Source organism: Marmota monax, unplaced genomic scaffold (assembly GCF_021218885.2).
Source record: "Marmota monax isolate L192 unplaced genomic scaffold, Marmota_monax_Labrador192_F-V1.1 WCK01_AAM20220418_F8-fsc01122, whole genome shotgun sequence".
Classification (NCBI taxonomy): Eukaryota; Metazoa; Chordata; class Mammalia; order Rodentia; family Sciuridae; genus Marmota; species Marmota monax.
This window is the reverse complement of record NW_026694683.1, coordinates 16,347-29,190: the sequence shown is the minus strand read 5'-3', so window position 1 is coordinate 29,190 and position 12,844 is coordinate 16,347. Positions and strand designations below refer to the sequence as shown.

At 47.2% G+C, this 12,844-nt stretch overlaps 1 protein-coding gene across 3 annotated transcripts in view; it reads left to right on the top strand.

The window, feature by feature from the left end:
* LOC124078557 (EF-hand calcium-binding domain-containing protein 4B-like) overlaps positions 1-12,844 on the top strand; it is a 73,712-nt gene that overhangs the window by 48,473 nt on the left and 12,395 nt on the right. For all 3 annotated transcript variants that reach the window (XM_058572368.1, XM_046423399.2, XM_058572369.1), the window contains exons 4-6: positions 65-176; positions 1,188-1,374; positions 5,909-6,055. In XM_058572368.1, coding sequence (XP_058428351.1) covers positions 65-176; positions 1,188-1,374; positions 5,909-6,055 — 446 coding nt within the window. The remainder of the gene's footprint in view (positions 1-64; positions 177-1,187; positions 1,375-5,908; positions 6,056-12,844) is intronic.

The following is a 12,844-nucleotide window of genomic DNA, read 5'->3' as shown; positions in this document are numbered from 1 at the left end:
TGCAGCCCTGGTCATCCCCCAGGACTGTCAAAGCATTAACCAGTGTGGTCTGGACTGCTTTCAGAGGCTCCACAAGGAGCTGCCCCTCAGCCTGGAGGAACTGGAAGATGTGTTCGATGCCCTGGATGCTGATGGAAATGGCTTCCTGACCCCGGAGGAGTTCACCACTGGATTTAGTAAGTTTAGATAGGTACTTGGAGTCCCAGGACTCACCCCAGGTGAGTCTGCCTAATGCTACATAAAGTGCATTTCTTTCCCCTCTAGGTCTGCAGAACATTCAGTACGGGCTTTCCTATCCTCATCTCAGGGGTGCAGAGCTCAAGGCTGCCAGACTCTAGATGACTGGGGGCCTCTTTCACATGCCCACATCAACTGCTTACACCACTACCCATCCAGTGTCCCTGCCCAGGCCCCTCCCACTGAGAATGGCAAGGGGAATGGAGGGGAGCTCTGGAGAAGGCTTAGCACAAAGAGGGAGCTGTGATGAGAGTCTCAGCCCCTCTTTTTCTGCCTTGATATACAAAAAAAAGTGAAAAGGAAAAGAAATGGGACTACTATATGAATTATTTCAATTTGAGGGTGGCTGAGTCAGATGGGTTGAGGGATACCATCCATCAGAGAAATTCCTAGAGCATTTGAGTAGACCAGTCCTTCTCAAAATAACCAGCAAGAAGGAGAATTGAGATCCACAAAAAGGATAATGAACCCAGACATATTATCAGATCAGAAAAACCAACCAGCAACATTTCTATTACATCCAGTATGAGTGTGGAGAGTAACACACACCTGTGAAGGGGAGCAGGGCTAGGGAGGATGACAGGAATGATGCTCTGGACCACGGGTCTTCAGGCTGCTGGAGGGCAATAGAGGTTTTTAAAAGACATTTTTGTTTAAAGTAAAAACCAGCAAATAAATGTATTCTAAACCAGACTGTAGAGGATTGAGAACCACAAAGGAGTCCTCCCACCTGTCAGGCATCTGCCTTTCCCAGGGTCTGGCATCAAGAAGAATCTTATGGAAACACAAGACACAAAGTCTGGGGCATTATGCCAACAGATCTTTGCTATCAGAGGTTTTCCCTTTTGTTTCTCTCAAATGAACTTCAAATGACTCCTGGCAACAGAGTAAGCCAAGCCCTTCCTGGGTGAGGATTGTCTAATTGAGATGCTTGTGCCCTGTACCCCCAGGTCACTTCTTCTTCAGCCAGAATAATCCAGGTCAGGAGGATGCAGGTGAACAGGTGGCCCGGCTCCAAGAGGAGAAGGTGTACCAGTTCCGAGGGGATGAAGATTTGGGCAACATGGACCAAGATGAGGAAGCTGATCAGTTCCAGAGGTTGATGGACAAACTAGGAGCCCAAAAAGTTTTGGAAGAGTAAGTGGGAATGGCAACCTGGGATGGAGCCCAGCCTAGGAGGAATTTGTTCATCTGCTCAATAATAATTCATATTTGCTAAGCCTGCAGTGACAGTCCCCATGGTTGACCAGCGAGGCTCCCTGCTTCTTACATCCTGCCCTTTGCCAGTCAGATCTGTCTCTACATTATATTTTTTAAAATTTGGCAAATATTCCTATTCTCCTTCTCTCCTGCCCTCTCCACTTTTCCCTTCCTGCTGAACATTATCATCACAAATCTTAGGTCTGCCTCATCCTCCAAGGGGTGCTCCCACATCAGAGGTCCAGGCCAGGCCTTAGGGTTCACTCTGACTCTTCTCTAATGCTTCCTGTTGACGTCAGCTCACCAGTATTCCTACCTGCAATGGAGCCAACCCTGGGTCTCCAGGTCTACGGTGCACTTCAGCCACTGGCTGGGTGAGTGCCTGGCAAAGGCCTCTCACAGGGAGGCCTCTGCATGCTGTATCCCTGAGCAAATCAAATTTTGTCAGGAAGACCAGGTGGGAAATTAACCAGTTTCATTAGTCCACCATCTGGATCATCATCAGCTCAACTGAAAAAAATTAGAGGGTTGGAACTTCAAATAATACAATACCCTAATTTTTATTTGTATTCTACAAAGTAATTTTGAATGAGGAAACACATGGACTTAAGCCCTGACATTAAAAGTAAAATAAAAATATGATAAAATAAGACACAATATGATAAGATAAAATAATAAAATGTGTGATGCAGCTGAGAGAAACCAAAGAGTGGGCCTGAAGATCATGTAAACACCATGGCCCTTTCCCTGTGGCCTTTATCCCTTCCATTTTTGGCTTCTAGGTCTGGGGTTGGGTGGGTTTCCTGCAGGCTGGGAAAAGCCTAATGATTAGAGCTGCTATTTCCAGAGCTTGGGAAGAAAAGGGACCATGGTAGAAAAGGGAGCAAGAGATAAGGGCCCTGCACATACTACATAGGCCAGAGCTCTGAAATTTTTTGTGAACAGTTTGGTGGACTGTGTCGGAGGTGAGAAAGGATGGCTAAGGTGTGCCAGGTGGGAGGGGAACAGCATTGGCCTAGGAGGGAGCCTCCTAGGAAGCCCTGGACAGGAAGTAAAACTTGACAGCAGCAGCAGGGGCAGGAACAGCAGCCCAGAAGTGGCTGCCAGGGGCTAGGCCAGTGGAAGATGGAGGGGGCAGGGGGAGTGTCAGGGCACAGGTGGTTGTGGGGAAGCTCACTAGTCAAACATCTAATTCAGGTTCCCCTGAGACAAGAGACCAGAGCACAGAGGCCACAGCCAGGGACCCTGTGAAGCCTCCTCCTGGAGGAGGGGAAGGAGAGCGCAGTGCAGGTGAGCTAGGCCAAGGCACTGTCATGAAAGAAAGGGGCCTCCCCACCTGCTCTTCACTTCCAGGGCAGCTGCTTTCCTAGAGGGACTGTCACGTCAGAATTCACCTGATGTTACTCTAGGGACCTATGCCACAGGCCTGAGCAGAAGTGAGCTAAAACGAGATATTCCAGAGGAGAGAAGGCACTGGGAAAGTTTCAAGAGTAGTCTGTGAAAAATTGGTGCTGACCAGCAAAATCCATCCTCACTGAATTTGAGGGAAGTGCTGCAGCATGACAGAAATGATCGTGACTGAGAGACCCCAGAGAGGAAGAAGAGGAGGCTGTGAAGACTTCAAAGGTATCCAAAAGTTCTGCTTGGATATCCAAAGGCATCATGGTTTCTGTGTTGTCCTGGAAGCAGAGAGAGAGATTTATTCATCTCCCAGGACCCTTCTGGTCTGCAGGCCTATATCCCTCCATAAGGGCAGCCTCAGTGTGTCCAGAGGTGCCCCAATTTCCTTGGCAGTCTGATTGGCCCAGTGATTTGTGGGCTTTGGCTTATTTTTCCTCAAAAGTCAGAAAATATGGTATGGCCATTAATAAGAATTTCAAAGACCACTGGAAGAGTGGCCAGTGGGTCTGCAAATCTCATTGGCATTTTTAGTCCAGTTGGCTGCTCTCCCAGGCTCCATAGGAACGTGGAAGATGTGAACAGATGACCTAGGCTAGCAAGGTGGACCTTCATTTCATAATGCTTGTACTTCATGAAAGGGGGGCCTAATCTGTTTAGGCTGCTATTAACAAACACCCATAGATGGGTGCCTTCTGAATAACAGAGGTTGATTTTCTCATAGTTCTGGAGACTAGGGAGTCCAAAATCAAGGTGCCAACAGATTTGATATCTGGTAAGATACCTTTTCCTGGTTCATAGATAGCTGTCTTCTCCCTATGTCCTCCCATGGTGAAAAAGAAATAAACTCAGGCCCCTTTCATTAGGGCACTAATCTTATTCATGAGGATTCTGCCTATGTGATCTAATCACCTCCACAAAACCTCACCTTCTAATAACATCACTTAGGGTTAGGATGTCAACATATGAAATTTGGAAGCTCACAATCATTCATACCCCAGTGGGGTTCAATCTTCCACAAGGATGGAAGGTCATCAGGGTGTCTCTCTGAGACCCTTTGTCTCTAAATCCTTTGTGCCATCTACATTTTGCCTATACAACGAAGTAGACACCCACGACATGGTTTGTGTGGAGAAAATGGAATTCGGGGAAGCAGAGAGACTCCTTACCTCCCCTCCTCTTGTCTCCTGGACTCCTTCATATCATCTGGTACAGAGCCAGGTTTGTAATAGATGATAAATATTCAAGCATGAGATTGAATGTGGTATAACTAAGGGTAGTTTGTAACCCTGAAGGTGAAGCTGAAACCCAGGGCTGGGTTTGGGCAGAGGTTGGGTGTATGCCAACAGGACAGCACCACCCCATGCCTCTGCCACACACCCCTGTTGGATGGATGAGTGCACGGATAGATGGGTGGGTGGGTGGATGGGTGCATGCATGATGGCTGGCTGGATGGATGGATGGTCTCAGTAAGCAGGCAGATGTTTGGATGGAACGGAAGCAAGAAATGATGGTAGTGAAAAAGCATGGGATGGAGGGAGGAAGGGAGCAGAGAGATGAACAGACACTAACCAGAGGTGGGTTTATTTCTCAGAGGGCCTCTTCTCTGCTGGGTGCAGAGAATTATACCTGTTCCCCAAGAACATTTCTAACATGGCCCAATCGAAATATCACTTCTGAGGAGAGTTTCTAAAACATAGTGCTTGTTACATAGGCCCAAAGGATTTTATTCTTTGTCCTGAAGGGACATAGTCATAGCTGCCCTAGAATCATATTGGTTTTGTAACTCAGTGGGGGGCAAATCAGATTTATGTTTGCCTTATTTCAATCATCGGCCATAGATTTTTTTAGTCCAGAGGGTGAGAGCAGGGCCCAGGAATGTGGCTCCTCTCCTCGTCCTCCCTTTGATGATCAGTGTGGCCCCACAAGTCTTTGCTGCTGTGCTGGGTGGGCTCAGGCTCTATCATGCCCATTTCTAGAGGGTGCTTCTGGGCCTGTCACTCTGCGTCTCATCTCTCTGACTGCCTCCACGTCTCCCAGCCGTCCACTTGTCTTTCCCTCTGTGCGTCCACATCCTTCAGACTTCTCCTTCCCTTTCATTCGCCTGACAGTCACTCACATGCCACAGTGCCCCAGGGGGTGCTGCCTATTCTCTTCCCTTCCCCACAGTGACAATTGCATTCTACCATCCATCAGATGGTATGTCTTTACCTCTCAGTGGTGAAGGCCATTCTTCCTGGAAGTGACAAGCTTGTTCCTTTAGCTCCCGAGCGGTTTTCCCCACCTTCACTGGCTCCCAGCCACCTCACTTCTCCCTGGCATTTTGAGGTGCTGTGAGTACATTGCTGCCTGTGCTCACACCTCTAGCCCACTGTGGCAGACACAGAGAGTGGAAGCAACAGAGCGAGGTAGGAAAGGAGCCCATCACTGGAGTCATGTCCACCCAGAGCATGTCCCCGACTCCATTGTCTATGACAGTGATCACAGCACACTGCACCTCTCTCTGTTTCCGCATCTATAAATGGGAATGACGGCAGCCTCTGCTTCCCAGGCTTCCCATGAGGATAACATGAGCCGATGTGCAAAAAGCACCTTGCATACAGCAAGCACTCAATAAATGTTAGCTACTATCATTCATTTATTTTTAATTGGTGCACTATAGTTGGATATAAAACTGGAATGCATTGTAATATGATCATACTTGCACATAGCGTAATTGTATCAACTTTACTCCCTAGTTCTTTTACTGTTTTATTTTATTTTATTTGAATTTTTGGTACCAGAGATTGAACTCAGGGGTGCTTAACCACCGAGCCACAGCCCTAGCCCTTTATATTTTTTTTATTTTGAGCAGGGTCTCGCTTAGTTGCTTGGAGCCTTGCTAAATTGCTGAGGGTGGCTTTGAACTTGCAATCTTCCTGCCTCAGCCTCTGGAGCAGCTCTCTTACTCTCATTTTTATGATGATGATGGTGATGTCATCTCCAGCTGTCCACTTCCTTTCTGGGAACCACTGCGTTTCCTGCAGAGCCTCATTTCTCCACTCCCACCTTAACGTCCTTCCTTCTTTTGCAGCGAAGACGACGTGAAGCAACTCTGGCTGCAGCTGAAGAAGGACGAACCTCACTTGCTGTCCAACTTTGAAGATTTTCTAACCAGAATCATCTCCCAACTCCAAGAAGCCCATGAGGAGAAGATTGAACTGGAACGCGCCCTAAAAAGGTGGGTACCCAGTCTCAACCACTCTCTGTGCTCTCTGTGCCTGTGTGTAGAAACCATAAACATAAAGAGCACTTTCAGTTTTCCATGGAACCCTGTGTGATGCCTCCTTATCACTGTCTGGGTGGAGTAGGGGTGTCTTCTATCACATATCTACTTTTAAGCCCTTGCTCATATTTACTTAGTGCTAACCATACACTCCGAATCTCACAACCCTTTTGAGCTAGGGACCATCTACTGGTATCCACATTTTACAGATGAGGACTTTGAGACACAGAAATGTTAAGTAACATGCCCCAGAATGCAGTTTCTAAGTGATAGAGCCAGATGGCCTATCTGGCATTCTGGGCCCCTCCCGACTCTGAATTGGCCCTCCCTCTGTAGAGGCAGCACATCTATATGGTGGCCTAATGAATTTGCCTCTCCTGACTTCTCCCCTGTCCTCGCTCCTCTCTCTGCCTCCACGGCTTCTCCAGGAGACAGGAGACAGGGGCATGAGGTCCATCATGAGAACTGACATGTGGTCACGGGCACTGTGTTTATTCAATCACTGTAGACGTTCAACACAGTAAACTCACATTTGGGAAGCATGGGATTGAATGTGGTATAACTAAGGGTGGTTTGAAACCCTGAAGGTGAAACTGAAACCCAGGGCTGCGTTTGGGCAGAGGTTGGATGTATGCCAACAGGACAGTACCACCCCATGCCTCTGCCTCACACCCCTGTCCTGCTCCAAGGGTTTGCTCGTATTCTGTAGGAATCTATCCCCAACAAGTCCACAGCTATGTGAAGCTGCAGACCACCTGCCCACTGTGCAGATCCCTCCCTACAAAGTTTGCTCCTGTGTGGAGGGATTTTAGAGTCTATGCTGAAATAGCCCTAAAAGAAGCACAACCGATCAAAAAAGAATAGATCACCATAAGCTTCCATCTACCTATCACCCTGAGCCCCAGCTCTTTTTCATCCTGGGCCTTCCCCACATAACTCCCAAAATAGCTCACTGGGATAGATACAAATCTGGGGGGGAAAGAGTCCACATTCTGGGGGAGTTGAGGCCTGTAGTGCTAAAGGATGCACAATGGCTAGAGGACTGTTAAGAGAATCCTGGGGAGAGGTGGCCAAGGCTCAGAGAAGGGAAGATCTGAGGGAGGCACTTGTATGTAACTTTTACATCATTAAACCATGGTATCAGACAGACTTGAGAGAGAATCTTGGTTCTGCCACTTACTAGCTGTGCAATTTAGGCCAAGTTACTTAACCTCTCTGAATCTCAGTTTCCTTATCTGTCAGATAGGGATGGTCAGAGTTGTAAGCATTAAATGTGATCATATGTGTGAGTATTTGGAACAGCGCTTGCATACCAGTAATTGATGCATGTCAAAAGAATAATTATTGTCTTAAATTAGTATCTTTGTCAGTATTAGAGGATTTGTCTGCCTGAAGCAGGGAGTTTGGGCCTTGATATAATCAGAGGTGAAGTTCAAAGGAGCTTTTATCCTTCTAGACAACATGGTGTCGAGGCTGGCTAAACCAAGTGTGGTACATGGACCAGCAGCATTGGGCATCACTTGAAATACCTTAGGGATGCACAGAATGTTGGGCTTCACCCCAGCCACACTGAATCTGCATTGTAACAAGATATCCAGGTGCTTTGTGTGTAGATTTGAGATATGGGGGGGCTGGAAATCAGAAGATCTGAATCAGGTATGGCAAAGCAACCCGCTAGCTCTGTGATCTTGCTCAAGTCTCTTGGCCGCTCTGAACCTCAGTTTTCTAATCTATAAACTGAGGGAGCTGGATCAGTTTCTACCCCACCTCACCCCATTCCCTCTGACCTGGAGGAGCCACTGCAAAGTCAGGCAGCCCTTCCAGAGGGGGGTACTCTTTGTGTACCTAGAGAGAGCAACTGAGTCTGAATGGGTGAGCAATTACCCAGATCGCAGCCTAGAATCTCATTGCAGGCCTCCTCTGCTGGCCTGCTCTCCTGCAGATAGAGACAAATGCCACTGACACGCTGGAGAGCCTCTTAGCCCTGACATCCATCTTCAAGTGGCCTCTGTAAGTGCTTTTGCCCTAATTTAGTAATTGCTTTAAAAGTTCTTGAGATGAAAGTCAAGGCCACTTTTGGCAGTGTGTACAAAACCATCTCAGCCAAAGCTTCCAGTCCCTCCATGCCAGCTACCCCTGCCTGAGGTCAGCTGATCAAGTCCTGCTCTGGCAAGACTGGGGACTCACTGGGGTCTCTGACAGCCTTATTCTGGAGGTATTCTCTGGCACAGAACCAAAGAATTGCAGGTAGTAGTGAGCAGAGCACTGATCTAGGAAGGAGGAGGACCTGGAGCTCTTCCTAAACCACCAGCTTGGTGGCCTCAGGCAACATGCTTTACCTGTCTGTGCATTAATTTCCTTGTTGGCAACATGGGTGAAGGAGATTGGTGTTTTTCAGACTCTTTGAGATGGTGACTCACTAGAAGAGATACATTTCACTTTGCAATCCTCATACACTCCTATGTAGGTGTAGCTGAAACCAAAGTTCTATGAAATTGTACTCACCCTTATTACATGTGACACTGAGGTTTTTATATTAGAGTCTTTTTTATTCAATTAAAAAAAATAAGGTCTGTCCCACATTGCTGGTAGACCAGACCATCTCTAAAGTACCAGATGATCTATAACTTCTGCAGCTCAGAATGGTACTAGACCCAGGTCCAACTGCTCGCTGCTGGAAAGCCAGTACTCTGGAGATGAGTGTTGGTGGGAAGGAGATCAGTTTTATTCAAGGTCCAGCATCTTGAACAATGGGGGAGCTATTGCCTCAGAGCCCCTTCTCAGGGAATTCAGGGGTCACCAAGGGCTTTTATAAGGAAGGAAAGGAGGATCAGGGGACAAAGTTAAAGCAGGGGACAAAGGACAAGCAAGATTCCTGCTGCCCAGGGTCCTGATCATCCAGGGTTTGTGTCTCTTTCTTCCCCCCATCTGACCACACTACAAGAGACCTTCGCCCCCTGGAACTATTTACAAACATATTGCATTTCTGCAAGCTAAATATTGCATCAATTTATATGTTTTGTGTTAGTTAATGCGCAGAATTCAAGAATAAGGAGGAGTGTTGCCCATTCTGGTGTTCTCTGAAGGCCCCAGATGTTCTGGGCTCTGTACATCTGGAAGAAAGATTGTTTAACATTTGACAGAGATGTCACTCAAGTGTGACTTTTCTTTAGAATTTAGAATGCCAGGCAAAGGGAAGGGAGACAACCCTGTCTAGGACAATGCCCAAAGGGCCACCACTGTTACAACAAGTCAAACAAGAAACCAGGACATCTCAATGGAGTATAAAATATTTAAATGGGATTCTTTGCAGATAACCCAGGGTGAGGTTAAGTGATTCTGAGACATGTTTTAGAAAGTGAGTTTGATGGTTTGGACTGGTTTGGGGGAGGGGCAAGTCCAGGCTTTAGAGAAGGAAGTGGGAGGAAGTGCTGGGAAAGGCCTGATTCAGGATGGGAGTCCAGCGGAGTCCCAGCAACAGCCATCCCAGTGAGCTGTCAGAATGTCTCGCAGGCTCTGCCACAGGCTTACCTTTGCTTTTCAGCACAGGTCTGACATTTAACTCCATCTGGAAGGTGCCATAGATGATGGAGATGAATGTAAGTCATAGCTGCTGTGTGTCCCTCCCAGGGCTGGAGTCAGAGGGGAATGCAATCTGATTCACATGTTATCAGTACTTGGCATTTAATAAGCGCTTACACTGTGCCAGGCTCTGAGGTAGGCAGATAGAGCCCAGAGTCCTTACCCTTGAAGAGTTCATGATCACACTAACTAGGCAGAGCTTATACCAAATTCTGCACAAAGCTGACCAGAAAGTTCCCACATGGAAACATTACTTGGCGACGAGAGCCTCTGCTGCCTCTCTTTTTGCAAACCACACACTTTGTTTTTTCTTCTCATGGGGCACAGAGAAAATGAGACTGACTTCTTGGGAAGTCTGGCCTTCCCCCAGGTATGCAGGAGGTACATTCCCTGACCCCAGATCCCCAGGCTGGGCCATAACCCTCAGGGGTACAGTGTTGCTTCAGTGAGTAAAAAAGTCCACTCCTCCTTACAGTCGCTCGCAGGTCCCAGGAGGAATGGAGAAGCTGTTGGGGTAATTGTGTTAAGGCTCCAGTAGATTCTTGTGCTCTCCATTAAAAGAACCAGATAAAGGCATAGATATAACAGGAACAAACTCTTTATTGGGATCTCTTGCTCAAGCAGGGAGAGACTGACTCAGAGAATGTCAAGCTGGCCAAAGGACAAAGGAGAGAGATAATTTTATCCAAGTAGAAAGGGTGGGAGGGGTGGGCTAGAGTTTTGTTAATTGGGTTTAAGTGCTTTTCAAAAGGTGTTTTTCTTTTCTGGGGCCAGCACTTCAGCCTTGAGGGAGAGGGAGTCATTAATTCTCCTGGTGCCAAAGTTCTGTCTCTCATATTGACCCTGCTTCATGCATCCACATCTTTGCTCTGTGAGAAGAGTTGCTGTAGCTGCTAGAGAACACATCGGTGGGGAGTGTTGAAAACACAAATCATTCGAGTAACAAGTTAAGTGTCCTGGCGACGTGCTGCTTCCGTGACTCCTCAACAGTGTCATCCTTTAGGTTGTTTGTTCTTGAAGGTGTCAGGCTTTAATGACACATCTGGTTTCTGAGACCTTGAAGACTGTTTGAGAGTGAGTGGGTGGGGAAGGTCGTACCTTGCTCTGAATAGCTAACACGCCTGGAGCCAGGGCAGGAGAGCAGGGAAGAACAGCTCTCACGCCTTTAAGTGCCAAGGAGCCAGGAGTGAAGGCCCAGGAGTGCATCTGCCCTTTTCAGTGGGTAAGCAGCGACTGACAGCCTCATTCCCCCTTCAGAGTTTTTCCTCTTAATTGTAAGTGGTGCTGCTTTTATGGGCTTCCTGATGGTCTTGTATGTGCTTAGGAAAGCTCCTGACAGCAGGTGTCAGAGACCCAACCTCAGAGCGTGCTGACTGGCGCATGGTCAGAAATAACCAGAACTCACCTCACCTTATTACTGGAGATTTTTCACTGCATATTGAAAATAAGAGGAGGAGACAAGTATGAGAACATCTAATCTCCCACTCCCTTGTCTTTTAGGGCAGTGGTTGTGGAAATCTCAGATTTGTGTCAGAATCCAGGTATGGTGTTTGGCTCTGATGCATGTGGTTGTGGAAATCTCAGATTTGTGTCAGAATCCAGGTGTGGTGTTTGGCTCTGATGCATGTCCACTTGGAAGTAGCTACAGGCCCATGGGGTAAGGTAGAGAACAAAGTCTAATGCAAAACTGGGGACTGAAGACTAGTGTCTCCACTAAACTTGGGGACTAAGACCTTTTCCAGCTATTACAACTGAATTCCCAGTGCAGAAATTCAGAGAACTGTACATTTTAGTATGATGGCTATGGGGAGTTTAGACTTAAGGAAGAACTTCCAGCCATCACAATTAGGAAGGTCTTTGTCATGGAAAGCATGATTTACATTTACCTTTTCTGGAAAAAAAAAAAAAAAAGCTTAAAATCTCTAGGGTACATAGAATGCTGCTATGTGGAACATCAAAAGTTTCAGATCTTTGCCAGAATCACTTAGGGATTCTGGGGTCCCACCCCAAGGGGTCCCAATTTACTTGTCTTCCGTGGGAGTTTAAAGTCTGCATTTTTAAAACATTGAGGTAAGGATAAATTACACTGTGTCTGGGGAGTGCTTTGAGCTCTCTGAAGGAAAGTGCTTTCTAGATCAAAGGCCAGCCACAGGCTGAACTGTCAGCCTTGCTCAGGCTCAATCTTCCGTAGCTTAGTGGCCTGGGGATACCACACTGACTGCCTGTTTCCTGTCATTGGAAGGTCATGCTTGGCCTCAATGAACTTGGCAATAACTCCTGTTCCCTCCTTGGAATCAGTGCTTCATCTGCCCAGTCTTATCTGGTCCAGCTGAATCAGGCCACAGACAGTCTCTTGGAAGCTCAGAGACCCTTAAATTGCAGCCCTTCTCAGCCACTGTCCAGGCACTTTCTATCTAGAGTTATTTCCCTAGGCTCCAGGAGGGTGACAGACAAGGAAGAAATATGTCCTGCAGCCTGACAGGCAGCTGAACTATAATAGCTGGCACCCCAGCCTCTAAGAATTGGTATTCTGTGGTGTGGAGCTCTGGGGATGTGAGAATATTTTCAGGGAGGGATGTCACCATGTCCTTGGTCTTGCCTCCAGATAGAGCAGCCAATTAAGCATCGTATATACAGCAGATGGCCCTTTTATTCTGTAGGGTTCTCAGACCTGTGCAAGGCCTCACCTGCATGGCTTTTGTGTATTAGCTTGCTTTGGAATTACCTGAGGACACTTTTATTTTAAAAGGTTGATTCTGAGGCCCTTCCCTGGGGAGTCTAAATCTGCATGTGTCAGGAAGTAGGCCCAGGAATGAGTATCATAGTGACATCCAAGGTGATTCTAATCAGACAGGCTGCAGACCATGCTTCAGGACATACTGCTCTGGCCTGTTCTTCCAGAGGTATCAGCCTGCAGAAGGTACACCCTGGGGTGCTCTTCCAATCTGTCATTTTAGTCCTGTTTATAGGATAAAGATAAAGAGTTCTTGACGAGGACTCTCAATGAGGTGATGACTTAATCCAACACATGCATTTTATGGGCATATTATTATCCAAGGCAGAAGTACACTGTGAACAAGGCCCTGTGAACAAATTGAAGGGTGAGGGCTGTTTGTGCTCTGTGCACACCACGGGCATGATTTGTAAACCTGACTAATGAAA